Here is a 27721-nt window from a genome sequence, read left to right on the forward strand (position 1 = left end):
CCTTACATTTATGGTAAAATATGTGACAGATATAAATTCTTTCCTTTTAAAACTCTTAGCAGGCTAATGTAGTGAGACATTAATTTCAGTCTTGCTCTTGCTGTTGTAAGAAACTAGAAAGAATAGAAAGGTAAATCCTCCCTTAGGTTCTAGCATCTGAAGAACAGCTAAAGTTTTAATTATAAGATCTAGACTCTGCTAATATGCCCTTCTTCCCATGCCCAACCCTAAAACCCACACTGGTTAACAGCTTCTTTGTGTTTCAGGGATTACCCTAAAGATGACAAGCCTCCCACCCCCTTCACTTTGAGGATTAGATAACAGAGAAACTATGCTGGAATTGCCCCATGAAGGACAGAAAGAAATTACACTGGTTCAGGAAGATGGCACGTGGCCAGGCCTAAGGGAGGAATGAGTTCCCCCAGGCTGGGAAAGATTTCTGAGCTTCCAGAAATGGAAACTTGTCCCTGGCTTGTACGAAATCGGGGTGTGTGTGTGTGTGTGTGTGTGTGTGCGTGTGTGTGTGTGTGTGTGTGTGTGTGTGTGTGTGTGTGTGTGTGACAGCGAGAGATTGCTTCACAAGGTGTGTGTGTGTGTGTGTGTGTGTGTGTGTGTGTGTGACAGCGAGAGATTGCTTCACAAGGTGTACCCCTACTCCTGCCCGTCCAGCTGGTAGGTTATAGAGCTCTACCCTTTCAGTGGTACCCCATGGGTCGTGGCATCAAGTCTGAAGAAAAAGGCCCTTCTCCAAATCTTTCCCCAAAATGCTGGAACTTCACAACCCTAGCAAGAGAGGAGGGAGGACCTCGGAACGTGACTAATGAATTTCCCGCCAACATTGACAGCTGGGAGCTGAGCCAGATTTTTCTAATTTGTAAAATTAGAAGACATGTGACGCGTCTTGGCCTGGAGTCAACTGCAGCGGAGTCACTTCAGTTAGACCTACTTTTACTGAGAGCGGTTTTGGTAAGTAGAAGGGTGCGGGGTGGGGGGATGAAGGGAATGGGCAAAGGTGGAAGAAGTAATAGGAATACTAAGGGGCCAGACAGCTTTCTTCTCCAGGTCGGGACCTGTTCTAAGACGGAATGAGCAGCGCGGCCGCCCATCCAGCTCCGACACAAACACACGCACGTGCGCCCCGCCCCCGCCGCGCGCACGCGCCCCGAGGCTCGGCGGCGGCGACGGGCGCGCGCGCGCGCGGTGCTCGCTGCCCCCACGCCGCTCCCTGCGTTCTGATCGCTGCGTCTCCAGCTCCCCGCACCTCTGCGCGCCTGCCCCGCGGATCAGGAGACGGCGGCTGTGATCTGGGGGCTCCGACGGCTCGGCGCTGGGGGAGCGGAGCGGAGCCCGGCACGTCCCTGGGAGGCGATGTGACCAGGAGTGGGCCCCTGCGTAAGGCGGGCGTCGCGGCAGGCCAGCCGGTGAGGCGCTGCTGGGGGAGGCCGCGACGGAGCTCCCGGACCCGCCATGGGCTGAGACACTTCCTCGCCGAGCAGGTGCAGTGATCAGAGGTCCCGGGGGAAGCCCGCCTCAACAAGCCCCTTCAGCCAGGTTAGAACTCGCCCTACCCAGCCTGTGCGGGGTCGACCTTCCTTCAGCTCCTCCCCAAAGGCTCTACTGACCCCGCCTCCAGACCTGGGCCCTGCAACCCCTATGACCCCAACAGCCCCTGACGTCAGAGGAGATCCCGGCCCTCCACTCCTGTTACCCAAGCCTGGTAGGCCCTTGTGCTCACCTCCTCCTCGGTCCCGGTATTTTGAGCCCACCGCCCGCACGGAACCTGGGAACAACTCAGCATCGCTTCCTTTCTCTTCTAGCCCCACGGGGGGGGGGGGGGGTGCGGATTGGATGGGGGGAGGAGAGCGGAAGGAGGGAGACTGGGTCTTTCCCCCCAGAGACCCTGGTAACCACAAACCTATACTCTCTCTTAAGCCTGTAGTGAAAGTGACCCTTCCTTACCCCACCAGAACATGCCCGGGTGACTTCCTCCCAGATCGTCCTTGTGGCCTTCCTCGCCCTCCGCAGTGACACTATGCAACCCCCACGAGACCTGCGAGGCCTCTGGCTCCTGCTGCTGTCCCTGTTCCTGCTCCTCTTTGAGGTGGCCAGAGCTGGCCGGCCGGTGGTGAGCTGTCCTGCCGCCTGCCTGTGCGCCAGCAACATCCTCAGCTGCTCCAAGCAGCAGCTGCCCAACGTGCCCCACTCCCTGCCCAGCTACACCGCCCTCCTGGACCTCAGCCACAACAACCTGAGCCGTCTGCGGGCCGAGTGGACCCCCACGCGCCTGACCCACCTGCACTCCCTGCTGCTGAGCCACAACCACCTGAATTTCATCTCCTCTGAGGCCTTTTCCCCGGTTCCCAACCTGCGCTACCTGGACCTCTCCTCCAACCAGCTGCGGACGCTGGATGAGTTCCTGTTCAGCGAACTGCAGGTCCTTGAGGTGCTGCTGCTCTACAATAACCACATCATGGCAGTGGACCGCTGCGCCTTCGACGACATGACCCAGCTGCAGAAACTCTACTTGAGTCAGAACCAGATCTCCCGCTTCCCTCTGGAACTGGTCAAGGAAGGAGCCAAGCTCCCCAAACTAACGCTCCTGGACCTTTCCTCCAACAAGCTGAAGAACTTACCATTGCCTGACCTGCAGAAGCTGCCCGCCTGGATCAAGAATGGGCTATACCTACACAACAACCCCCTGCACTGCGACTGCGAGCTCTACCAGCTCTTTTCCCACTGGCAGTACCGGCAGCTGAGCTCCGTGATGGACTTTCAGGAGGACCTGTACTGCATGAGCTCCAAGAAACTGCACAATGTCTTCAACCTGAGTTTCCTCAATTGCAGCGAGTACAAGGAGCGTGCCTGGGAGGCCCACCTGGGTGACTCCTTGACCATCAAGTGTGACACCAAGCAGCAGGGGATGACCAAGGTGTGGGTGACACCCAGCAATGAACGGGTGCTGGATGAGGTGGCCAACAGCACGGTGACCGTGTCCAAGGATGGCAGTCTTCATTTCCATCGGGTGCAGATCGAGCATGGGGGTGTGTATACCTGCTATGCCATGGGGGAGGCTTTCAATGAGACCCTGTCTGTGGAGTTGAAAGTGTACAATTTCACCTTGCACGGACACCATGACACCCTCAACACAGCCTATACCACCCTTGTGGGCTGTATCCTCAGTGTAGTCCTGGTCCTCATATACCTGTACCTCACCCCGTGCCGCTGCTGGTGCCGGGGTGTCGAGAAACCTTCCAGCCATCAGGCAGACAGCCTCAGTTCTTCCATGCTTAGTACCACACCCAACCACGACCCTATGGCTGGCGGGGACAAGGATGATGGTTTTGACCGGCGGGTGGCCTTCCTGGAACCTGCTGGACCTGCGCAGGGTCAAAACGGCAAGCTCAAGCCGGGCAACACCCTGCCAGTGCCTGAGGCGACAGGCAAGGGCCAGCGGAGGATGTCGGATCCAGAATCGGTCAGCTCGGTCTTCTCTGATACGCCCATTGTGGTGTGAGCAGAATGGGTTGGTGGGGAGATTCTGCCCCAGGAGAGGTAATGCGCCCTTGAAGGATGTGAGGGGATGGAAGAGAGGGCTAGCTGCCCAAGGGAGTGGGTTCCCCTCGAACTCAAGGGAATTGGCCACGGGTACAACAGCAGGCAAGACCCCAAGCAGGGTGTGGCTGCCATGATTTTCAAATGTGGATATACTAATCCTCAGGCAAATATGACACCCCTTCCCAGAGCCCTGACAGTTCTCAAGGTGGTGGAAGAAGAGGGTGTCTGCTGGTGGGAATGAGGTAAGGGGTGAAAGAGCAGATCCCCTAAACTTTTTGAGGTCATCCCTAGCTCCTTCAGAGAAAATCATTTGGGAAAAAGAGTCACTTTTTTCCTTTCTCTGCCCACCCACACCTGTGATGTTGTGTGTACTGGGGGGAGCTTCCACAGGAGCCACATTGGGGAAGAGCTAGATTGTCTTCCTTGGCCAGGAAGTCACGCATCACAGCTGGGGAAATGGGAAAACTTTGGGAAAAGAAGTCAGGAAAAGGCTGGGACCTCAATAACATTCCCCAAAGCTGTTGTAAGACTTCCCAGGAACACCTTCCTCTTTCCAGAGGAGCCCTGGGTGCATGGGTCTTTTGCAGGAGCTTGGCCTGTTGCCTGTCAGATATGGCAACAGTATGAGATGCGGTATCTGTGTCTTGTCCTGGGACCAGTGGTGCAGAGGGGTACAGCATGAACCAAGGGGTCCCTGTGACAGTATAGATGCCAGCACAAAACCTGTAGATGGGGGATAAACTCCAGATTGGAACCGGTTGGTGAAACTCTTGGTTAGCATCTGATTCCCAGCACCCATGTAGTGGATCAAGGTGTGGGGTGCTGGAAGCAGAGTGTCTATGGATGCCTGCCACAGAGGTGGGATGAGGGCCTCTTTGCACGAGGAGGTGGAGGGTAAACCAGCCACTGTTACGTAGCATCCAGCATCTAGCAGGATCTACCTGATTTTCTGTGTATGCCCTCTCTTCATTCATTCTCCTGATAGGCTCAGGTAGAATTCTGAGTGTTCCCTAATATGCTGCTCTGCAAAAGAAGAGTCCAAGAAGTCTGGCCCCAGCTGGGTTAGCTTGGGCTCAGGGGTGGAGGGGAACAGGCAGACATCTCCTTTGTGCTGACAAAGCCGCCTTGCTCCTCTCTTAGAGATCTCACCCCTGCTGCAGAGCTGGAGCATGGGATTCATCATCTGTGGAGCTGGAATCAAGTGGTCCTTGCCACAGAGGAGTGGTGGTTTGGAGGGTGGCTTAGAGTTCTGCCCTCTCCACAAGGTTCCAGGCAGTCTTGTAACAGAGACAGTCAGTGGCACTAAACTTTCAGAAGGAGACCCTCTCAGCCAGAGGTGTGCACAGTTGTCAGGCCAGAGGAACTTAAGAACAGGCCCAACATTCCATTCCATCAAAGTGGCAGAATACTTTGGGCATAGAGGTGGCCACTTCCTTTGACTCTACTGCAGGCCCTGGGGGTTGGTGGCTCTGAGCTTTGGCAAGGGGACATGAAGGGCAAAGGTGAAAATGTTCTCTGACGTTGGTCTTTTCAGTCTGTCCCCTCTCTCTCACCAAGTCCCCGTCCTTGGAAGTTCTCCAGCTCTTCCAGTTTTCCGATCTGCTGTTTAGGTTCCAAGAAGTGTCATTTACCTGTGGGTGAAGGCTGCTTGCTAGGAGGTCCTAACTACCCTGCCTGTTAAGATCCGAGGTGGGGACTGGAACTCAACATCTTCCCCTTGTCTGTTCCTGGGATGTCAAGACCACTGTCCATCCTTTATTAGTAACCTAGCTTTGTCGAGAGAGGTGCAGCGTTTCCCTCAAGTACTTGCATGCTCATAGGGATGCATGCTTATAGGTCTGCATGCACCCCAGCACCTTGACTTCCATCAGGACGATTCTTCAGTCCCCACTAATGTCCACTTCCAGAGTGGTTTCTACTTATGTGCACAACTTCATGCACACAATTTTCTTGCCCTGTAGGAGAGACTGTGACCATGCCAGGCTCTGCAGATACAAACTTTTGTACTTTTGATTTCTGAACTGCCTAAATCTTCACCCACATCTCTGTGGCAGTCCATAAAGCCCAGAGTTAGGAAAGCTTCAGGTTGAAGACCTTGAGAGAAGGGTTGATGAGGAGCAAGCTGGCTCTTCAGACTCCTCAGAAACCTTCCTTAGAGTAATGGTATGTCAGAAATAAATGGAAAACTAGGTCAGTGACAGATCCAGAACACTGGCAGGGGACCAAGCAGCTGTAAGTTGTTCTTCCTATGTTAACTGCCCTAGTAAGCTAGGGGCAGGAGGGAAAAGTTGTGTGGTCATATTCCAGAGACTTCTAAAGATTCTGACACTGAAGCTATAGGAACCAGGATCCCCTCCTCAGACTTATCAGAGAAAATCTCACCTCCTGGCAGCAGCTTCCCCTCTAGGCATCATTGAGGGCTCTGAAAATCTTTCAAGTGGATGTCAGATGAAGTAGTTCCTCTGGACATCCTGAGTTCCCAAGGACTAGGAAGGCCATTTTCTTCCTAAGTCCTACCCAGTTTAGGGCATGAGGCTCTTAGTCTTCCCCACCAAGAGACTGAACTGATTGGCCTCTTCCCATGGTTTCAGTGACTAGAACCCAAAGGTTGCTTTCTACTTGAGGGATTAGGGACTCAGCAGATGTAAGCTCACTGGAACCCTGTGTAGGAAACTGCCAGGTCTGGTTATAAGAAAAGGTCAAGCGATCACCCCCACCCCCATCAGTCAACCAGAGATGTCTCCCAGGAAGCAGGTGTCCCTGGAGACAGAGTATGTCAGGGCTGTACAATCTGTCTGTGTGATTGTTTTTGATCTTTCTTTCTTTCCCTGTATTTATGAGGCTCCTAGGAAGGAGCCAGGAGTGGGGAGACCCCAGCTGGGGAGAGTGAAGGCGACTGATTCCAGTTTTCCGTGTGTCCTTACCTCTGTACTCCCTTGTAGCCCTGCTGGCGAAGTGAGCAGGCCTCCCCATGTCCAGGATCCCAGTCCTTCCACTTGTGTGCTCCCAGGCTGGCAAACCTTGGAGCCTCTGGGCTCTGAAAACTAGACAATGATCATTAAAACCTGGCTTGAGTCTCTTTTCTGGCATAGTCTGTGACTGGTTTATCTTTTCAGCCTGTGGGGAGGGTTCACAGTACCTCGGAAGGGTGCAACCTGTCTAGGGGGAGAATAGTTAAATGCTGTTATGAGGGCATGGGTAGAGTCCACATCGAGGCATGAAGATAGACCAGGGATCAGCCAGCCTTTTCTGGGAGGAGCCAGACGTGAAACGTGTTAGACTTTGCAGCCCATGTAGTCTCTGTTACAGCTCCTCAGTGGTGCCGTTGTGGCAGAAAGGTATAGAAAGTGCACAAACAGTGGCTCTGTTCCAGTCAACTTTATTTATGGACATTGAAATGTGATTTTCATATCATTGTAACATGTATTTGAGGGTTTTTTTCAACCATATATAAATGCAAAAACTCTTACAGGTTCACAGACCACAAAAAAAAACAGGCAGCAAGTTGGTTTTGGCCAGCAGACAAATTTGCCAACCCGATGTTCTCAAAAGAAATGTCATTGACACTTTAGCAGGAGAGAGTCTAGAAATTCCATGACTTTGGGCTAGAGACTGTAGCTAATGAAGGCTTTCTGGATCCCTGGGGAGGAGGGTTGTCTCCCTGAAGAGCCCTCTTGAAAGTCTGGATCAAGCCTACAAACTGTACTGTGGAAAATGTTTGAATTGGGTTAAAAGAAATGATGGTGAGCAGCTTGGGTCCACAGTATTTTGATTATTACCAATATATGTTCATGTTGTGAGTGGTAACCATCTTAGTTTGGCTTAAAGTATATTAGTCTAATGGGCAGATGAATATTCATTGACAATGTAATGTGTCCTAGCATTGCATTGAACAGAAAAATGCAGTCCCCGCTTTTTTGTTACAGGAGACAGCCTATCGTAAATTGGCCCAGATTCTACTGATCTCTGAATAGGCAGTTTCTTTGGCTATTCTCTTGGTACTTCTGGAAGGGTATTGTCATGGTAGATTCCCAAAAGGGAGGGGAAGTGGTATAACAAAAAAAGAAATGAAAAGAATCAAAATTCGGGGAATTCCCTGGTGGTCCAGTGGTTAGGACTTGGCATTTTCACTGCCCAGGGCCTGTCTGGTTTCAATCCCTGGGTGGGAAACTAACATCCCTCAAGCCATGCAGTGCGGCTGAAAAAAATAAAGAATCAGAATTTGAATAATTACCTCCTTTATTACACTGATAAAATCTTGACTGAAGGGCGGTCCTCTTCTGTCTGGAAAGTTGTCTTTTTCTTTTCATGAGGGAACAACTAAAGAGTGAGGGATGGAGACACCTCACAGCCAGTCACATCAGACATATCAACCTTGGCAGTCAATGAAATGACAGATGTTGATGCCAGGGCGCCCTGAGAATCTACATATATTTGGTATTTTTTAATCTTTTCAAAGCAGTTTTTGCTATGGCTGAGTTTAGCCCAGAGGACGAGCTGGTAAAGAGAACAGGTCTGGGGAAGAAGCCTACTGAAAATCCTCCCCTCTGTTTTGGCCTGTGTCAAGCCCTGTCTCTGCGCCTAGGAAGTTTTGATACTCCTTTCTCCGTCATCCCAAGGCTACATCTCTTCAACCCTCCCCATCCCCCTGCCAGTCCCCCAAGAAGTTCCATAAATTCTGGCCAAGATGTGCCATTTGGTCTGCCGTGTCTTGTGGCTCGTTCCCTAGCTCCTCTTAGGTGGCACTGCGGGAGAACAGAAAAGGTTAATACGATGGTTATCTTTTAGAACAGAAAATGAGAGTTCAGTGGATTGGCCAGCCTGGTCTCTCTTCCATCTGATCTCCCCACTCCTTCCCTTTCTGCACTTGTAACTCTTGGACCCCCTTATGTTGTCTCCGAAGCAACCACAGGAGAAGCTTCATTTGCCCCACCCACACTGCAGAAAAGACTCAGGCCCATTCAGGGGTATGGTCAGCTTGTTTGATCTGGCTACAGGGAGCCTACGCAGGATGCTTCCTCTCCCTGGGGTTGAGAGAGGAAAGCTAAAGCAGCTGCCACATCAGGCCCCATCATCAGGCATATAGCCTGTTCTGTGGAAAACATCAAGTGGTAAAGATACTTAGACTTGCCCTGAGGCCTTCCAGTTGACATCAGCCTGGTTATAGTCCCAGAATCACAGCGGGTGTGGAGAGAACCAACCTTTAGGACATAGGACCCTGCAAGGACTTCTAGGTGCCCTACAGCACTAGCATACATAAAGGAAGAGTCATTGACCCCAGAGTTGGAGGCTTTTATGCATATGTGTTTGCAAATACACACAGGTTAGGGAGCACTGCAGCTGGATAGAACTTCATGCCGCTTTCCCTTCACTTCCCACTGCTCCTTCCCTTGGCCGTAGCTTGCTTTAGGTGTAGACCTCAGCAGAAAGGTCTAGCCCAGTCCTGGGAATCCTTAGAAAGCACTGGGAGATAAGGGGGAATCTGCCTGAAAGATAAGGGTGCTGGGGGGCCTCATGAATACTCAGTGAGACAGAGTTGAATCCTCTGATACCAGAGGATAGAATCACCTGAAGTAGCTACTTAAAATGCTTTCAAAAGAGGTTTTACAAAATCTAGGAAATTCTGATAGAAGCAGGTAGAATTAAAACTGGGACTTATTCCCTGCACACTGGTGAGTTAGTCAAGGCTTCTGGGTGAGTGGGTGGGTAGGGAGAAGGTTGTCTTACTGGAGGGAATCTGCCTGCTTTAAGCTGAGGTGGAGACCATCTACGTTAAATCACCCTCCGGAGCAGTTCTGGGGCCCTGTCCTGCCTTTCAGCTGTGTCTTCCCTGTGTCTACAGTGGTGACAGTTGAGGCCATGACCACAATGCCTGATCAGTGTTTCATTCCTGGATCCCGGGATGGAGGTGGGGGTGGGGCGGAACACCCCAAATTAAAAAATACTGAAGCCTCTGTGCTACTATGGTGCCTGCCTCTCTGTGTCCACTCGAGGAAGACTGCTGACTGTTCTCAGACCAATGGAATGGAAAGTATCCTCAAGTTAAAACTGCTTTCATGGTGCATGGGCATGTGTGTGTGTTAATTTCAGTGATGTCCTTTGAGGAGGAAAGGACGGTGATCCTCCTCCGAGAGTCTGAAACAAGGAAGGAGAAACAAAGCTGTGAACAAGCCGGGGGCTGTGCCTCACAGCTTCCCACCTCCACCCTGGGTGAGGGCCTGAGGCAGCCTATGAGGACGGGGGCAGCCAGAGAGTTGGTGTGGCAGTGTGGGTCCACTGCTGCTCCTCCCTTCCTGGCCTGTCTGCTCCACCTTTCCCTCCGAAGAGCAGGACTAGCCAGGAGAAACTTAGATAGACTTGCAACCAGGAGCTCCAGGCTGGACCTGGGGCGTAACTGGACTGACTCCAGATCTGCAATCAGCCCCATGACTTGAACACATCAGCTGGCGGCAACTTAGGACAAGCTTCACTAGAGTCATAGCCTCCATAGCACTCCTGACGTTGCATCTAGGAGGAAATGTCTGTGTTCTCTGACAGTGGCCAGCAACACAACCTCTCTGAGACTTGGATCCCCTAACCATCATTATCCATAACTATTTATTGCCTCCCTAAAAGAAGCATAAAACCCAGAGCCAGGAATGAGTACGAGATAAGGACAGGAACATAATAAGCCACTTGTTTGCATGTGTTTACTACTTTGAACATCCCAATGCCTGTTAACATGCATTCTGTCATCTAGCGCTCACAACATCCCTGTGAGATAGGTCATGCAGTAAGTGATTTGCCTGTGGCCACACCAGTGTCAGGGGCTGGGTAAACCCAGACTGCAAGTTTCCTAGCTCCCGGATCGATGTGCTTTTCATTTCATGATACATAGGCTCTTTATGCCAACCAGACGCAGGGGCAGCGGGAGCACTAAACCAGGAGCCTCCCTGCTCCCTAAGCCTGCAGAGTCATCAGAAATGCTGGGGGAGTCAGGGTATCCCCTGGAGGCCAAGACAGGTCAACAGAAGGCCAGGCAGGAGTACTAGAGATTCAAGGTCAACAACCACCAATGCCACTACCGGTGTCAGCGAAGCATACACTGTGTCCTTTTGTCAAGTGAAAAGACCTGATTGGTTTACTCAGAGGATGCTCAGGGATGCTTCCAAGAGGAAAGAAGGCTCAAAGCATGGCTGGGAGGTAAGACTCCTGACCCCTCCTCATTCTGCTGCCCAGGAAGATGGGGAAGGTGAGGGCTGGCTGACTCAGTCTGCAAGTGCTTGGAGATCTGGAGCTGAAAGGCCCCAGCCCTGTTCAACTAATGATTATTATTAACTCTGAGCAGACCTTGGCATAGCAGCCAGCTGGCTCTGGGAGAATGCCTGGATCTCCGACAGGGAGGTTTTAAAAACAAGACCCATGGCAGCCATGCCTGGTGTGATGGGGGAGGGGGGGAGGACAGGCTAGTGTCAGGGAGTGGGGAGGGGTGGGGGTGCCCTGTGAGAGGGTGGGGCTAGGAGGCGGCACAGCCTGGCAAGAGATACCTTTAATGCAGCTGAAAAGCCCAGGTGAGGCTGGGAGACTTCCCCACACAGAGCTCCTGCCATTCAACACCACCCCCAGTGGGGGGTGGGGGGTGAGGGAGTGGAGCATGGAGGGGAAAGGGTGGGCAAGGGAAAGATGGGGGCTTGGGTGTGGCATCTGAATCCAGAATGGTAATCCTATTACCATCTGGATTTGGATACAAAAACCATCTATATTTCTAATGTCCTCAAGGTTGAGTTTGAATGTAATCATATTTGGAATCAGGACTTAGTGAGCCTGATATGCAAATTTGTGCAAATGACACGGAAATTTAAAAAAGTCTCGAGCACCCTGGCTTTTATTTTTAAAGGCAAAAGAGGCTGGCTACGAGCAGCTTTGCTCAGTCAGACAAGGGCAAAAGGGCAGCCATTTGTTTCTCCTTCAAGGCCTCTGCCTCATTTCTGAGGAGCCCAGATAATACCCCAGATGGAGAGACACTGGATGGTGGGGGGGGGACAGAGGGTGCAGGGGGAGGAAACACAAGCAGGAGGCATATGCAGCCACCAGCCACCGAGATCCCAGCTGGAGGAAGAGTGCCTTGGCACTGAGGTCTGATGGCTGTCCAGCTGCTGCCCTAAGATGGGAGGGCAGGTGGTGATGGAAGGAGCAAGGAGGGGAGGGAAGGGAAGTCCCTCCACAATCCGGCCAGCTGGGAAGAAGGGCTCCTCCTGGTGACCTCCTCCCAATGCTGCAGTCAGACTGGCTAAGCAAGCAGAGACCACCTGTGCCCCCTTCTCTACCCTGTGCCCCTGCCCACCCCCACCCGGGGCCTACCGGTCAGAGAAGTGACAGCTGGGACCCCTTCCTCCTGCAGAATATAAATGACTTCCCCCTTCCTCCCAGGGCTGGGAATAGACATCAGCTGGCACTGCCCACGCAAACTGCCGGCTGTCAGCCCGCCTGCCCGCCCACCATCCCCCGCACCACCTGGGAAGAGGCAACACCTCAGGCAGGCTCAGGCTCTCTGGTGTTGCCTGCTTGGCTCCCCAAGCAAGCTCACCCGGCCTTCCTACCCTGCTGGAGACAGAGTGAGACTCCCAGCACTGACTGTATGGGCCAGCAGAGAGGGACTCCCTGGCCAGAATGACCCGAGGTGACCATCTCCTCCATGCAGCCCCAGTAGCCATCTCTCCCAAGGTCAGACCACAATGGAGAGCTGGAAAGCGGAAAAAGGGCAATGAAAGAGACAGGAATAATCAGCAGGGGCCCCCTTGAGATGCCCAGGATCTGGGGTGCTCCTAGGAGATGCCATCTGACCCAGCACAGTCTGCTCTGAGGATCCTTCTGCCCCTGCCATACTCATGCCTGTCCTGTCAAATCATACCGAGCTCCCTGCTGCTGAGTCACCCAGGGAGGAGGTCTGGAATCTTCTAAAGGCCTGGGATAGACAAACTATTGCTATCTAGGAACACCTCCCCCTGCCCGTGGGACCTCAAATTCTAGGCCCTACTCCACAGGTCTCCCAGAGTTCCCACTGAGCTCTCTCTACCTGCCTCAACACTGCTTTCCAGGCTTGGCCATTCTCAGTTTTCACCATGATCTATGGAGGTCCCAATCCAATGGACAGAGGAGCCTGGCAGCATACAGTCCATGGGGTCGCAAGAGTCAGACACGACTTAGCCACTAAACCATCGCCAACCACCACAATGGAGGTCCCAACTCCCTGAATGAGCCAGACCATTGTTAACCAGTGTAACATCCAACTCTCACCAACGAGGGATGAGGGCAGTCTGCAGGACTACTTTCAGTCTGGAATGAGGAGGGGTCTCTGCAGGGAAGAGAGCCCAGCCCTCATTTGCCAGCTGGCACCAAATTCAGCCCCCTCCTGGGCCAAAGAGCTGGCAAGAGAAGGGAAGCTTAGCTGATGAGGGGAGAAGAACCAGGGAGACTGTTTTCTCTAGATCAGAAGCACCCTGCCCCATTTCCTTGGCTTTTTCTTTGTTCTAAAAGCTTTGGAATAGCTCCAGGAAGCTATGTGCTAAGGCAAGGACCCAAGCCCTAAGAAGGGCAAAACACGAGATGCTCAGGACTGCTCTGCCACTGAGAATGGACGTCCTGCAGCCCCAAGCCCAGATCCCAAGATTAGCTGAAGGAAGGTCTTAGCTGGGCTAAGACACCCAGCCAGGAGCCAAAGCCTGGTTAAGCCAATGCCTTTCTGCTCCTCCAAAAGTTTAAGGTGCCTTTAGGGCCCTTACTGTCTTGGTGTTCTGGAGACCTTCACCTGGGCCCTTCTCTCCACAGCCCCTGATGCTTTGTCAGGGGCCAAATCAGCACAGGTTCTTGGAAAGCCAGGAGACCATATTGGTCCCTCTAGAGCGGTAAGGAGACAATGAATGTGAGAATTACACCCTGAGTCTGATGAGTGGTCCAGCCATGGTTCAGGGCCGGGAAGATGCTCTGTGACATCAACTTGACAGACACTGAATGCTAGGAGAGATTGTTTGGAAACAATCGCCCATTACACAGATGAGGAAACTGAGTCCCTGAGACACTGGACTCACATAAGGTTGCACAACAGAGCCTGTAAGGACCATACCCATTAAAAAAAAAAAAAAAAGTACATTGGCTCTCTCCACTACACTGCTTTCTCAAAGTGACCCAAAGAGCTGCTGCCACTCATAAGTTACAGGAATCCAATTTTTCATTAGGCATGCAAGCAAGAAATGACTGCCAGCACCATCAGCACCACCCAACACTCTCTCCCATCAAGAGTGGAGGCTTCAGGATCAAGCTCCCCATCACCTGTCACTTGTGCCCCATCCATTTCCCCATTTTGGCCCACTGAGTCATCTGTCAGCAATGGCAGCTTGGGTTTCTGCAGCCTCCACCCCAGCTAAGACATACAAAAACCCTACCCCTTCTGAAGTGGATCCCTGAAGGAGCCAGTGAAGTCCAAGTCAAGTGTCCCATTTCAATTCAGAGTTTGGAGGCACTCACATTTCCATTTTCTTCCTTGGCAAGTAGGAGCTGGAGATCTGGTGCATTACTACCAGGGCTGGATAGAGGGGCAGCGCCAGGCACAGGTACCAGGCTGCACCTTTGATCTGAGCCTGGAACCACACAGAGTGCATGCCCAGAAGCACTGTTACTGTAGCCATCAGGTAGACCACCAGTCCACATGTCAGATGGTAGAGCTTGAGACGAGCCACCCTTGAGACCCTGGCTGCCCGGGGACACAGGAGGCAAAGTCCACACAGCGCCTGGCTGATAGTGGCCAGCAATGTCAGAGCCCCTACCCAGCTGTGCCAGGACACCAGGTGGGGCAGCTCACTGCGGGTCCTGCTGGAGATGATGAAGCCCAGGCCCAGGGCTGCACCGAGGATGGCTAGGGTCTGCCCTGCCCAGTGGAGTCGGATCCGGGCCTTTCGGGAGCAGAAGAAGAACAGGGAGTGCTCAGGCGAGAAGAGCAGGATGGCCTCAGCCATGCAGAGGCAGAACTGTGAACACAGGAGAGGGCCAGTGAGCCTCAGGCCCGGCTCAGAGGCCTGAAAAAAGGGAGGTGCCCTCATACATCCAAACAAGACAAAGGGTGGGGGCTAAAGAACTCCCACCAGGACCACCTGCCTCACAGGTAGGCATTTGTGGGCAGAATTGGGAATCCATGCTTGAGTGGAAGTGTCATCATTCAGGCTGACATCCATGCCCCGCACTCCCACCCCGCCCCACATCCTCAATAGCAAGTACTCTCATTTCTTGACCAATGGGAACAGCAAAAGTTAAGCTTTCTCCTGAACTCTGGGGGTGGGGAGCAACTGGATAAGGCCCCTTCCACTTCCTCTTTTCCGGCCCAGAGTGGAGAAAATAATGGTATCTTCCATGCCCTCCCACCCCGTTATACCACCTGATTACCTATAGCCCAGCCCTCCATGTTTCCTGACCTCAGTGGTTGCAAGGAAAGACGGGGCCCTGGCTATTATTTCCCCCCACCTCTCTGAGCCAAAGAAAGGTTAAGCCTTCTAAAGGCTAGATGCTTCCTTAGGGGCATAGCCAAACCAATCACCCAAACTCACCGCCAAGGCCATGAATACAGGGTGCCAGGAGAAAAGACCTAAGAATCAAAGAGAACAGACTGACGGCGGGGTACCATTGGTTCTGACCCTGTGGCTGGCTGGAGCCCGAAGAATCTGGCTGGAGGGGAAAGGTCAGTGTAGTGTCTTCAACCCTAATCAGTAATCAGGACCTCCAGGCAAAGTGGTGCAGCCAAAGGGCTTTAGGCTGAGCAACCAAGAAGGCAAACATACCAGTTTGGCCTGGATTCCCCATTCAGCACTTCGCAGCTACCAGCCCAGTCCTAAAATAAACCTTGGCCTCCCTCCTTTACTCGTAGCATCCGTGAGGGGCTCTGCGGGTGACGAACTAGCAAGTTCAGTTAGTTCACTTCAGGCTTCTCCTGTCCTCCCAGTACCCAAAGCCCCACCCTTCCAGGACCCACCCCCAGGGCCACGCCCCACCACGCCCTTACTACCCCTCCACAGTCGCCCATCCACTGAGAGTCCCCACTCCACGCCTCTTAGCGCTCCAAGCGCAGCCCCTCCGACATCTAGGCTCCACCCCCTTTCCTGGCCCCGCCCCTCCCAGCACACTCACTTGTTCCTGGCCGGGACAGCACTGTCAGGAAGATGGTGAAGCCCACAGCGACCAGATGCGCCAAGATCCCACTGCCTCTCCGCAGCCAGCGGGTCAGTCTCGGCTCCCTCGGCGGAGCAAGAACCAGACCTACCTCCAGAGACTGCATGGCGGCGCCCGGCAGCCGCACACTCCCAGCTGCCAGGGCAAGTCTTCCGGGTTTGCGATCGCGGAGGCGGCCGCGGAGGCGGCCGCGGGTGCGGCAGAGGCTCCTCCCCGGGACGCCGCCGGCAGTGCGGCGGCTCGCCCACAGCGCCCTCTGCAGACTGGGGGAAAGAGCCTCGGTCCTGGAGAGCCCCGAGGGCAGGAAGCGAGTGGACAGCTCCGGGCCTACCTTGTTTCTTCAGCCAACCTCATTCGTATCTTTATGTCTACACGGGCTTATGGGGTTTATGTCTCAAATAGCCTGTGAAAATTACTTTCATGACAACTGATTTCACCCAAGTCACAAATCTGGTATACAGAACCAAGAGTGTGAAACCAGTTTTGAGTTTTCCAAAAATACTGGATTTCCCTGGTTGCCCACTCTCTCCTGCCACCCCTCCTTCCGTCTTGTTAAGGGAGTGAGAGTCGCCTCTGCCTAAAAGCGAGGAGACCGAAAAGGAGCAGATAAAGCTAAAAACCAGTGCCCCGTGCCTGGTGAATTAGGGTTTGAGGACCAAAGGAGGGACAGGCAACAGTCTTGTCCCCTATCTGCACAGTAGCTGTTGTCCCCAGTGAGACAAATGGAAAATCTAGGGCACTCCTAGCCCTTGCCGCCTCCACACCATCTGCTCAGCCCCGGGGAGCCAGGTGATCCTGAGGGACTAGGACCTCCCACACGGTGGCTGCCTCCCACACCAAGGGAAGTTCTGTAAGTGATATTACCTTTTCCCTTTCTGCCTCCAGAAAAGGTGTGCTTCAGCTTAAGGAGGTCTACCTGGGAGAGGCTGCACCCCTTCGTTAAGGGTAAACCCACAGGCCATGGGGCTAGAGACCAAAACAGGCAGTCCCACAGGAATCAGGGACATCCTGAGAGCAATTACCAACTCCACTTCAGCTCCAGTGGTTGAGAAAATGAGGTTACTAGTAAGAGGCAGGAGGAGCTGAAGAAACTGAGGCAGTAATTCAGAGACAGGATGGGGGTGCCGGGATGCTGGAAGACCAGAATAGGGCCACAGGCTGATTCTCCTGTACCTTCAAGGAGAAGATCCAAGAGTAGACCCGGAGGTGTGGCTCCCCTCCCCCATCAAGTTTCTTTCCCCAATAGGACTGTAGTCCCCTTGCTCACTAGGAGCCACATGCCTCCTCATCCTAAGACTCCCCCAGTGACACAACCCCTAGCCATTTCCAGAGACTAAAAGTACAAAAACATATGAGCCTAAGAGATTCTTTTCCAGGCAAGTGATAGGAGCTGGAGGCCGACTGCCTATGAGGTCAGCCTCCTGGGGTGTAGCTGGGGACAGTAAGGACACTCATTTTATTACACTTCTTTCCTTCCTATGTTTCTGTTTTTATATTTTCTTAGCAGCAACAGAACAGGAAGACAGTCTTGAGGTATTTTAAAGAGTTTTTTTTTTTTTTCTTAAAAAAAATAATATAAAGTTATAAAAAGCGGCAGCAGCCTGGGGCCCGGATCTGGAGGGGAGGAGGTGCTGGCGGCTCCATTGCAGTGGGCAGGCACTTTCTCGTTAATGGGCTTTTGACTGCAGGAAGACAAGAGGCAAGAGACAGGGTCAGGCTAGGGGGTCTACCTGTCCTCCTATCCAGTGAACTATGTGGGCCATAAAAGCTAAGGTTCGATTTCCTCCTGCTGGTCTGTTGAGTAAAGCTAGGCACGGGGGAGGATAAATGCCTGCCCAGCAGAGGCAGTCTGGAGATCACCCATGCAAGCGGGGGACACAAACACACTCAAGCCCTGGGCAACTGTCAACTTATTACTACTCTCATATGGGTGTGAAATGTGTTGGGATGCATCTGGTCAGTGCCTAAACCAGGAGGGCATCCCCCCTTCCCACCCAATTCATCCCTCCTCGCTAAGATCATATGTATAGCTCAGAGCATGCTACTCCAGGGCTCCCATCAGAAGAGGCAAATAAATCTGGCTGCTGGCTTTTCTGGAAACCCTGGAGAGTTTGCCTGACACCTGAAAACCTGGCAGTGGATACATGTGCAAGGTGGACAGACATGCATATGGGGACCTTGGGTGCTGTCCCTGCCCTTTCAGGCCCTAATGCCCAGAAGCAAAACCAACGAACAAGACCAGCCCACCCACCCTGTGCCCCAGTGTGTTAGGCCACAGCTCTGGGACCCCAGCTCAACCCCACTGCCCAAACCTTTCTTATCAGAGCTCATGGAGTCCAACTTCCTTTCCTTCAGGGAACAGAGGTAGCTCCAGTTCCTGGAGTGAGGGCCACAGCCAATTCAGAAAGTGGCCCTTTAATTAAAGCAAAAGTGGGGGAAGGGGGAGAGGCAGAGGCAACATCTCCTTAGCCCAAGAGAGAGGGCTGGGGACAGGGGAAGGCCCACCAAGCAAGAGCTGGGGTCACCTCTCCCTAGAGAAGATAGCCCAGGAACTCTCAACTTCCCCAGTCTTCCCCTCCCTGCACAAATTTTTTTACTTAGGCACCTCTTTCTGTCAGGTTCCTGCTGGGCACGCCAACCTCATCCATCCTGACCCTTCCCCGCCCCCGCTCTTCAGGGAGCTGGGCTGGTACCTTCAGTGCAGAACACTTCTCCTCAAAGGCCAGGGCTGGACCCGGCTTCTTGCGGCGCACAGAACAGGCCGCGTCGGCAGGGGCGCCGGCCTGGCAGTGCTTGGCCTTCACTGGCCGGCAGTAAGTGGCCAGGTTTTTCCGCTTCTTGGCTACCTCCTCCTCAGAGAGGCAGGTGGTCGGCAGGGCCTTGGCCACATGTCCAGCCACCGCCTGGCTGTCCAGCTGAGAGGCCTTGACTGGCGTGGGGGGCTGATGAGGGGAACCCCGACAGTCCAGGGGCCCTGCCCTCTTCACTCTTGGCCCCACCGTCCCATTAAGCCCCAGGCCCAGAGCGGGTTTAGTCTTGGCTGTGAGGCCCCGGCATCCAGAGGGCTTGCCTTTTCCAGTGGGCTCCAGGATGCAAGTCCGTTTGAAAGTGGTGGGGCCCGGCGATAACTTTCGTTTTCGAGAAGGAGCCTCCACCTCCAGCCTATCCTTGCCTTTGGACGACTTGCTGGCCTTGGAAGGTGGGAGCTTGCTGAAGGACGGGGACGGCGTGTTGGCAGGCAGTGGTGAGGTGATGGCCTGGCTCCCGCCCATGCACTCCGCCTGACTACAGGCGGCTGCCACGTTGGGGGAGCCTGCAGGGTAGCTGGGGCCAAGGCTGTCCTTGGTGGGGGGCGTGGAGGCAGGGCAGGAAGGTCTGGGGGGTGGGCCTGGAAGGCGAGGGCTGCTGCCCATAGGGGATGGGCTCAGGGGAGCAGATGGGAGGGAGCTGACAAGGTGGGATGGAGGCTCAGCCGCTGGTGGGATCTTCCTGCGACAAAAAGAGAGCCCCACTGTGATGCCAAGCAAGCCAGAGGGCATCCCCACCAATATACAACAGCATTTCCGCCCCAAGAACTGGCCCAGAAACCCTGGCAGTGCTGCCATCTGCTGGGAAACGCTGGAACTGAGGAACACGAAAAAGGCCCAGGGACAGACAGAAATGTAACTAATATATAGATGCTTTAAGAATCCCGCTTTAAATCCCAAGTTAGCCATCCTCTACCCCTACTTACCTAAAAGGTACTGGAAGTGACAGGTAAGAGTTAAGATTCACTCCCAGACGACCCATTCGTGCCCGACCTTAGCCTAGCTCCAGGCCGCCAAGTTTCCCCACTTCCTCTTCATCCTACTTGGGGGCTTCCTGGCCAATAGCCAAGCCACGTTTCTAGGTATGTGTAAAGAATTAAGGCTTCTGAAGCCCACAAGTGCCTGGGACCCAGGGAGGGAAGTTCTGGGGCCAAGAGACTCACTTCCACATGTGGGAGCTGAGGTGCCGTTCCAGCATGGAGCTCAGGGCCGAGCAGAACCGGTCCAGCCGGCGGCTAAACACGTAGCATCCTGGACTCACCAGCCGGCTCCCAAAGGTGCAGAACTGGAGGCAGAAGGAAGGTACATGGTTACCAGTGCCTGAAATACAGGGAGGGTACCTGCACACAGAATCAGACCTCCTTCCCACACTCTGGACCAGGAAGGCTACCCCCTCACCCCACCCCCACCCCCCAGGTCCTTACCGCCTGTGGCCGAGGGGGCCGGGTTGCATAATGGCAGTCAGTGGGGAGGTGGAGGTCATCAGATGTCCCCTCCTCCTCACTCTCCTCGCTGGAGGCCTGGGCCCCACCCCGGGGCAGGGGGAAGGGGAACAGGCCTGGATCCCCATCACCACCACAAGGGCCTTCATCATCCAACTCACTCTCAGAGGAGGCCCGGGACCTGGAAGGGCCAAAGGGGATGTGAGGGCAACATGACAGAAGTGGGTCGGGGAGGGGGGGTTGTCCCTGAACCCGTCAAGCTCAAAAAGCCAGGGCAGACACCCTGTGGGCCATCAGACAAAGAGGAAGGGGGCCAGGGAGGGAGGGGACAACGGAGCTCACAGAGTCAAGAGTCGGAAAGATCAGGGGCCACAGCTCCCGAGGGATTCTCTCCCCAGCCCCTTCACTTCCCAGGCCCTGCCTCCTCAGGGGGAAAATCTGCTCCAGATTCGCCTCCTCCAGAAAATCTTCTGAGTGTAACTGCACTCAGCTTGGGTCAGCCCAGTCAATTTTCTCAACCCCCTTCTTGCATCACATATTCCTGTGAGCCTGTCTGTGAGCTGAGCCCGTGTTTCGTGTCTGCCCCTCGTGTTACAGGCAGAGCTGGGTGTGTGTCTCCTTCGGCAAGGCAGGCTCTCCCCCGGGTCCAGCGCAGCCTCTGCACACGAAGGGGCCAGTGAATAAATACACAGAAGGACTGCCTCACCCAGGACCCTGACCCTTCTGGCTCCCCAGTGATGACTTTTCGCCTGGTGGAAGCAGCTGGGAGAATGTTTTTATCCTGGGTATTGGATCGCTACAGAGAGGCAGGGGTACTGCGGTATGCCAGGTTAGCAGCGGGGGAATCACCTGCTTCCACACCACTGCCAGGGCTCCTCCCCCCACATCAGGTGGGGTGAGCAGCATCTTCCAGGACACCCCCGGGCCTGTCTCCAGGGGTCCCTGACAGTTTGGGGCCAAGCGTCCCCAGGTCAGATGGGTGCTGGCTCCTGGACCTACCTGGGCAGTGCACAGTAGGGGTAGGTTGGCTTGGCACGAGCAGAGAAGGCGCCGCTGGGAGCAGCCACTGCTGCCACAAGTTGAACTGAGGCGGGGGGCTCCTGGGAGGGGCGCTCGAGAGCTGCCTCCTTGCGCCCTGGGCTCTTCTCCTTGGGAGACTCCCCTTTGCGGGAGTTGGCCTTCAGCTCTGCCACCAGCACGTCAAAATCCTTGGCTCGGCCCTGGACCTCCCGGCGCTGGTGCACTGAGTGGATCTAGAACACAGCAGGGTGGAGGGTGGGGAGGGGGTGTGAGCTGAGCAGGGGAAGGGGCAGCAGTGTGCTCTGGCCTAGGCAAGTGGAGAGATTGGGGGGGATCTGGGAGCCACCCCTCTGCCTGCTGTCCCTACCTTGGGGCCCACTGGGGCAGCCCCTTCTCCCCATCCCTGGTCTGGGCTTAACCCCCACCCCTTGAGTTGGACCTTGGATAAGATCGCACTTCCTCTCCCTTCCCAGGGCCCGTGTTCTCCCTCAGCAGGCAGAGGGAGTAGAGGTTACCTTGCAGGTGAGAAGGCGGGTACAGATCTTTTTGGTCTCTGGATTTATTACCCCACACTGCCTGTTGAGGTCGCACTCCTTCCCTGTGGGGAAAGCAGGTCCCATGAACTCCACAGCCACTTAGAGGAGGCCCAGGGAAAGGTCTGGCATCTTCATGCCAAAGGCCTGGGAAGAGCTGGGCCTAAGGCAGGAGAGCCTCTGGCTCTCAGGTCTGCAGCTGTAGCCTTCCAGACAAACTCCTCTGGACATCAGCAGCTCTCTGCTGGGCATAAGAACCATCCCCTCCCCATTATCAGCCCAAGAATCCTTTGGGGGGCTCCAAGCCCCAAATAGAGCAACATACACCAAGAAACAGGAGCAGCCACAGGCATCTGGAATGCCAGGGAAACCAGCTATGGGAGGTTTCTGGTGCCCTGGATCTAGGTGAGAAAAAAGATAAAGGTCCATAGCCCAGGGTGAAGAACAGTAACTTCACCTACTTGGGCACAGGCTCCCATAGCCTTAATCAGGACAGCTGGACTGAAGAGACTCTTCCAAGAGAGCAAGCAGGTCAAGTGAGTGCCCACATCAAGGGATGATCAGGGGTCCCTGTACCCCAGCAATTTGAGATGGCCAAGCCCCCTCTTCGCTGACCCCCTCTCCATCAGACCCAAGAACAAAGCTGTCCAAAGGAGTCCCCATTCTACCTTCCTGACCCCCAAGACCATGACTACTCACGAGCCATCTTCCGGTGGGTTTTGGGGGGCAGCTTGACCCCACCAGGCTCCTTTTCAGAAGGGCTGCCTTCAGTCCGGTGACTGGGGCCCTCGCTGGGGGCTATCTCGATGCTCTCTCTGCCAGGAAGTTCTTTAGAAGGGGATGCCATGGGATTTTTTCCAGGGGAGTCCTTGGTGAGGCCACCTGGCTGGCTGAGGAAAGCAGAGGGTGGGGCCACCCTGATTCCATGTCCATCGGGCTTCGGAAGACTGGACATCTTCTCCAGATTCACCACAGGCACGAAAAGGCTATACGTGGAGAGAGGGTGTACGCTGGGAGGTAGGGAGGCTGGGTCTGGGCCCCGGATTCTAGCCCAGGATCATCTCCTTTCCTGGAATTTGGGTGGGCTCCTGCAGGGGTACAGAACTCGGGACAAGGGAATCCTATATTCCCTGGAGCAAGTGGAAGGGAGGTGCAGAGCTGGCTCCCTCCCACCACGAGCAGTGCCCATCGCCCCATGGCTGCTTCCATTTGTGTCAACCCCTCCTTGGGCTGTGTGGTCAGGGCTTGTCTCAGGGAGTCTCCAGCCTTTCCTTACCAGAGGTTGTCCTTCTGGGTCTTCTCAGGAGGCTGGTGGCCACGACTGCGAGACCCCTGGCCCTTCTCCCTGGAGGAGGTTTTGGTAGAACCTGGGGCCCTACAAGCAGGGCCCTGCCCATTCACTACATGGCATTTCTGAGAGCTGGCAGGGGCTGGAGGTGGAGGTGGGGCCCGGGTGTAGAGCTTGCTGAGGGGCCCATGTCTTCTTTCTGTCGCCAGGAGGTGGAGAGAGCAATCGAGATGAGTGCTATTAACTGCCTCCTGCCCCATCCTCCTAACCCTGATCACAGATTTATGATAGAGAATCTGCAGTTTCCGAATGTTAGGTTTTAGATTGGCCTCCTTCCCCTTTGAATCTGCACCTTCAAGACTGAAAATTCTAGGACTCTGCTTCTTGAAATTCTTAGCTCTTCCCAGATGCTAGAACTTTACTTTGCTAGAAGTTTGCTTAAACAATAATCCCAACCAACCACAATGTCTGAAGCTCCACCCCACCCCACCTTCCTATTCACAAAGCCTCCCTCCATTACCCACGTGACCTCCCAACTGGCCCTGTCCTCGGAGTTCCAAGTTCCACCTTCCCCTGTTCCCTCTATCTCCTCCCTAGGGCTCCCCTCACCGCAGTGCTTCTGGAAAGCTTGAGGCTTCACCACTTGGCTGCAATGGTTACATACAACCAAATAGAAGTCGTCATGGGCAGGGCAGTGCCCGAAGATGGACATGTCTGCAACGACAGAAGCCCTTATCACTGGGGCTGGGGATGCCAGGGTTTCCCTGTAAGATCAGAGAACAGACCCACCCACCACTCAGATGATACTTCCCCTCCCAGCTGATATAAGAGGCTTTATGATGGATGCTTCCAGAGTTCAATCTAACCAATCCCTAAGAATGCAGGCTTTCAGGTGAGAAAGCAGCAAACACCAATGATTAGGATCTCCCTCAGTCAGTCACAGGAGCCAGAGGAAGAGGCTGACTCAGACCTATCAAACTGAGAATGCCCAGACTGGCTGCTTCGCTGGCTACAGCCACCTCCTGGGTTGTGGCTGGAAGAAGGAAAGGTGGTCCTGTCTGCCCTGGGCCCCAGCCCTCATGTGTGCCGACTCCCACCTTCTTTAATGAGGGTCATGGCATCCAACTTCTTCGGGTTTTTGTTACTCTCCTCCAACTCAGCCCCTAAAGGAGAAACACAGCTCAGAAGGACCACTCCCATCCCAGACGCCCATCTCCAACCCGACCAGGTGCTGTGGCCAAGCAGGAGGAAGCCCCTGCCTCTTGACAAGCACCCGGTGCTCAGGACCACCCAGAGAACCATCAGTGGATCTTTCTCAAGTGGTCATTCTTCCTTCACCTGCTACCTCTGGAATAAGCTGGCTCCATCAGGAGGATCCTTTCGTGTGGCTCCTTCACTCCAAGGTGCAGTTCAGGATCCCATCGCTGACCAGTTGGATGACTGTGGGTAATTATCTCTTTTCTGGGCCTGCTTCCCCATGTAAATGGGGAACAGTCCTTCACTTACTTGACTACAGATCCCCGAGGCCCTTCTTGAAATTTCTCAGATGCGTTCTTCCCGCTTTTCTTGGCATCCCAAACAGATACTCTCCCAGGTCCCCAACCTCAATTTTGTTTCACTTGGGTTGCCATGGCATTGTGAAAGTTACACCCAGTTGCTCAGGTCCTGCACTGACAGGATAGCCACAGAGCAGAGAAACTGCTATCTTGGGGCCCTTCAGCATCTTCAAAGTCCCCTCGGTCAGCTACACAAACCCTTTTCCTCTTAAGGGGGTTTGGGCAAGGGTTGCCCTTGTACCTCAGTTTCTGGGTTGATGACAAAAACATCTTAGCTATGCAAAGCAGCTCTTTCCCCATCCCCCTACCTTACTGCTCTCCCCTCCCTCCTCTACGCCCCCTCCCTGTCCCTTGGAAAAAAAAAAATCAATTCTGAGTCACCAAACCCGTCTGATTCCATTTCCGGTTCTCAGTGCACCCAGACCCTGACAATGGCCCCATCCTTGCCCACCCAGCATGGGGCAGTTCTAGGGTGGCCTGAGGCTCCCACTTAGGTCTGCTTCTGACACCTACTAACAGACTTGCCCCTTTCTAGAATGAGAATACTGACAGTCTTATATAATCTCCAGATGTGAGGGGTGGTGGGTTAGGTATGCAAGAGACAAGGGGCAGCCTCCACTCTGAAGTCCGTTAAAATGCAGTGATGAACAGAACTGAGCTGGGAGTTGGATGTCTCAGAGGAGAACAAGTGTCATCAGAGACGGCTCCATGTGGTCTCCTCCTCCACCTCTTCTCACTTGCAAACTTCTTCTGGGGCGTGATGCCTGCTGTCACCCCAAAGGCCACGAGGCCAGATGCCCCCTGGGGCCCAGGAGACAAAGATCAGGAAAGGGGCTGTCAGCCCGCTCCACCAAAAGCACTCAGGGGCCTAGAGAAGGTGGGTGTCAGGGGAGATAGCCCGGGAGGTAGGGCAAGAGGCCCGGGAAAGGACGGGGGGTTGGAGGCATGGATGGATGGACAGAAGGAGGGAGGAAGGGAGGATGGATAGAAGGATGGACCGATGAACTAATGCGGAGGAGGCGGGGGTCCAGTGGCACTGCAGTCGACAGGCAAACGCCGAAAAGGAGCAGAAGGTGTGGGGCAGAAGGCGACGGAACAAGGGGGGTTGGGAGGGGGGCACAGAAGTGGGGTGCGTGGGAAACACGTGGAGAGGACTGTTGCGGATGGGGAAAGCCCAAGGCAGGTGCAGGAGGGGCGGAAGCTGGAGGACAGAAGGCAAGAAGAAACATAAAGGAAAGCAGATGTAGGGGCAGGTATTGGGCGACGGCAGAGGCAGAGGTGGGCAGGGTGGGCTGCTGGCGGAGAGCCGGCGCTAGGACCCGGAGGCGCGAAGGTGGCAGAGAAGGCGGGCACTAGGACCCGGCGGGTCCTTTGTTTGGGGGGCCGGGGAGCCGGACGGCGGCTCCCGTCGGCAGCTCCCCTCTGCTGGCGGGGGCCCGGAGGGGGGGAGGGGAGACAGGGATGGGGTCTTCAGACTCTAGAGGAGCTTCACTCACCTTCGGCCGCGGGCAGCTCGGCCCGCTCCACCCACGAGCTCCAGCTCTGTCCCGCGAAGTCATCGAGACTCGGCACCCGCCGCTCCAGAGCGGCCATTGCTGCCGCCGCGCGTTCACGCACCGCCATCACCGCCGCGGACGCGCGCCCGCCCCGGCGCCGCCGCCGCGCGGCCCCCTCCCCGCCGCGGGCACGCCTCCCCTCTCCCTCCCACCTTTCCAGCTCACCCTTTTGCGCAAGCGCAGCACCGTCCGTCTGGCTCTCAGTCTCTCGCCCACATAGCCTTCTGGGAAATGTAGTCAGCTAGGTGGTGCTGTTGCCTACTGAGCTTGCCACAAGAGCCCCTCCAAAATGCATGATTGCGGGAAACAGACCAAAGCCTCAGGACCTCCTCTCCTAACCCTGTGAACACATTCTTTCTGCTACCAGTCCCTCTCTTAAACTCACTGCATACAGACCCCAGTCCCAAACCTCTCTGCCTAAGATGCCCCTTTAAGCGGTGCCTCCGCCAGCTAACTGGCGCCCCTTCCCGGGCTGGCGGCCACGACCGACTTCGCTTCCCTGTAGATCGAATAGGGTAGGTGCAGGGAGGTGGGCGCTGTGCATCAGAAGGGCAAAGGGAGGGGGTCTGTAGGATGTGCTGAAGGACACAGGGGTTGGAGTGGGGGAGGATCCTCAACTCTGGTGTTGTGCCTGTGTGGGAAACCCACGCTGCCCTAATGCAGAGCAGAGGGTTGGAGTAGCGTTTTCTGGATTTGGTAGGACCTAGTTGAGCTGACCAAGATCACCTGTCAGGATGACAGAAGGCTATCTGTGAGCCAGAGCCAGCCCCGGAACTGGGGTGGCCCTGAGGCTGCTGGTGTTTGCAGCATCTCTGCTGATCCGTCTCTCCCCTTCTGATAACTGCGATCGATACCCTGTATCACCTCTTCCCAAACCCTGGTTGGACCCTGACTCCATCCATCACTTTGGCTTCTTTTTCTAACGAATATTTTCTGTGCTGGCAGGGCTGCTACCAGAGCTTCGTCATAGGGTGATTTCTCATCAGATCTGTTATTTTCCTTGCTAAGGCCTGGAAAATATTGATACCTTAATCATCCACAACTTCCTCCTCAGCTGATAATATTCTTTCTTACCTTAATACACTCAAGAGACAAAAGCCTGTCTCCTACCCCATCACATCGGAAAAGAGATACTAATTCTCTTTTCCCTTACACCGCACCCCGTATTCATTCTTTCATCTCAGAGGAAATCAAACTGGAGGCAAATAAGTCAAGGTCTGTGACTTCAAGACCTCTGCATGTCTTCTCATTTTCACCCAAGGAATGTTAAAGTACTTCAAGGATGATCTCTGATGGTAGAGCTTCTTAACCTAAAAACCATAGATGATTCCTAGGAGGTTGGCGAACCTGGTGACATTGAGTGTAATATTGTGCCCAAGTGTATTTTTCAAGGGAATATAAATGAAGCCTGTGACTGTCTGTCAGAAGGGGCATAGAGGTGCAAGTTTGTAAGGTTAAGAGGGCAACGCATAAGGCCCTCAACTCCTGACAGGAAGCTAGATTAGGTCACAAATGGTAGGAGAGCACATGGAAACAGCATTGTGGAAGCCACTATCTCCTGCCTTTTGAGTTTACTCTAAATTTATTAATGAATCTCATTACTTTGGATTGAGGAGATGTCACCAGGCTGGGGTCTGCCACGAACAACTCAGCCTTCAGACTCTTATTGCTGGGAGTGCAGAGTGGAGAGGAGTAGAATGATGTTTTGGTTGAAAATGCTGATATTTGTCCAAGAACTTAAAGCAAGGGGAGGAGGAAAAAAAATCCCC

At 54.3% G+C, this 27721-nt stretch overlaps 3 protein-coding genes across 13 annotated transcripts; 1 reads left to right on the forward strand and 2 right to left on the reverse strand.

The window, feature by feature from the left end:
- Positions 1 to 1159: 1159 nt before the first annotated feature.
- Positions 1160 to 6638, forward strand: AMIGO1 (adhesion molecule with Ig like domain 1). 4 transcript variants are annotated; one of them, XM_043878583.1, is made up of 2 exons: positions 1160 to 1551; positions 1933 to 6638. In XM_043878583.1, exon 2 carries the CDS (start codon positions 2033 to 2035, stop codon positions 3512 to 3514), a length of 1482 nt encoding a protein of 493 aa, XP_043734518.1. In that variant the 5' UTR covers positions 1160 to 1551; positions 1933 to 2032; the 3' UTR covers positions 3515 to 6638. The 4 variants fall into 4 exon arrangements, with proteins under 4 accessions (XP_043734518.1, XP_043734519.1, XP_043734516.1 ...); XM_043878584.1 differs by having other exon boundaries at positions 1160 to 1496; XM_043878581.1 differs by having other exon boundaries at positions 1161 to 1551; positions 1968 to 6638.
- Positions 6639 to 6918: 280 nt separating this feature from the next.
- Positions 6919 to 16766, reverse strand: LOC122678101 (probable transmembrane reductase CYB561D1). Of its 2 annotated transcripts, none has more exons than XM_043878588.1 (3): positions 15709 to 16766; positions 15132 to 15169; positions 6919 to 14558 (listed from the first exon to the last, which is right to left on the reverse strand). In XM_043878588.1, exons 1-3 carry the CDS (start codon positions 15854 to 15856, stop codon positions 14055 to 14057), a joined length of 690 nt encoding a protein of 229 aa, XP_043734523.1. In that variant the 5' UTR covers positions 15857 to 16766; the 3' UTR covers positions 6919 to 14054. The 2 variants fall into 2 exon arrangements, with proteins under 2 accessions (XP_043734523.1, XP_043734524.1); XM_043878589.1 differs by lacking the exon at positions 15709 to 16766 and adding an exon at positions 15363 to 15667 and having other exon boundaries at positions 15132 to 15245.
- A 451-nt stretch (positions 16767 to 17217) lies between these two features.
- Positions 17218 to 27268, reverse strand: ATXN7L2 (ataxin 7 like 2). Of its 7 annotated transcripts, XM_043878580.1 has the most exons (13): positions 25893 to 26021; positions 24179 to 25197; positions 23938 to 24003; positions 23450 to 23554; positions 22829 to 23039; positions 22252 to 22538; positions 21535 to 21617; positions 20999 to 21252; positions 19982 to 20180; positions 19721 to 19842; positions 18444 to 19239; positions 18063 to 18163; positions 17291 to 17432 (listed from the first exon to the last, which is right to left on the reverse strand). In XM_043878580.1, exons 3-12 carry the CDS (start codon positions 23954 to 23956, stop codon positions 18071 to 18073), a joined length of 2169 nt encoding a protein of 722 aa, XP_043734515.1. In that variant the 5' UTR covers positions 23957 to 24003; positions 24179 to 25197; positions 25893 to 26021; the 3' UTR covers positions 17291 to 17432; positions 18063 to 18070. The 7 variants fall into 7 exon arrangements, with proteins under 7 accessions (XP_043734513.1, XP_043734511.1, XP_043734515.1 ...); XM_043878577.1 differs by lacking the exon at positions 24179 to 25197 and having other exon boundaries at positions 22252 to 22442; positions 25893 to 27268; XM_043878575.1 differs by lacking the exon at positions 24179 to 25197 and having other exon boundaries at positions 18063 to 18127; positions 25893 to 27266.
- Positions 27269 to 27721: the final 453 nt, after the last annotated feature.

The sequence above is a fragment of the Cervus elaphus genome, chromosome 20 (genome assembly GCF_910594005.1).
Source record: "Cervus elaphus chromosome 20, mCerEla1.1, whole genome shotgun sequence".
NCBI lineage: Eukaryota > Metazoa > Chordata > Mammalia > Artiodactyla > Cervidae > Cervus > Cervus elaphus.

Bases quoted from the DNA above. Each gene is read 5' to 3' on its own strand.
- AMIGO1 (XM_043878583.1), top strand. From the start codon at position 2,033: ATGCAACCCCCACGAGACCTGCGAGGCCTCTGGCTCCTGCTGCTGTCC.
- LOC122678101 (XM_043878588.1), bottom strand. From the start codon at position 15,856: ATGCAGTCTCTGGAGGTAGGTCTGGTTCTTGCTCCGCCGAGGGAGCCG. The intron at 15,170-15,708 runs GTGAGTGTGCTG...TTTGATTCTTAG, and splicing joins GCTGTCCCGGCCAGGAACAA to GTCTTTTCTCCTGGCACCCT. The intron at 14,559-15,131 runs GTGAGTTTGGGT...CTGTGTTCACAG, and splicing joins CTGTATTCATGGCCTTGGCG to TTCTGCCTCTGCATGGCTGA.
- ATXN7L2 (XM_043878574.1), bottom strand. From the start codon at position 26,019: ATGGCGGTGCGTGAACGCGCGGCGGCAGCAATGGCCGCTCTGGAGCGG. The intron at 21,618-22,251 runs GTGAGTAGTCAT...CTTTCCCCACAG, and splicing joins AACCCACCGGAAGATGGCTC to GGAAGGAGTGCGACCTCAAC. The intron at 20,181-20,998 runs GTAGGTCCAGGA...TGGCCCTTCCAG, and splicing joins CCCTACTGTGCACTGCCCAG to GTCCCGGGCCTCCTCTGAGA.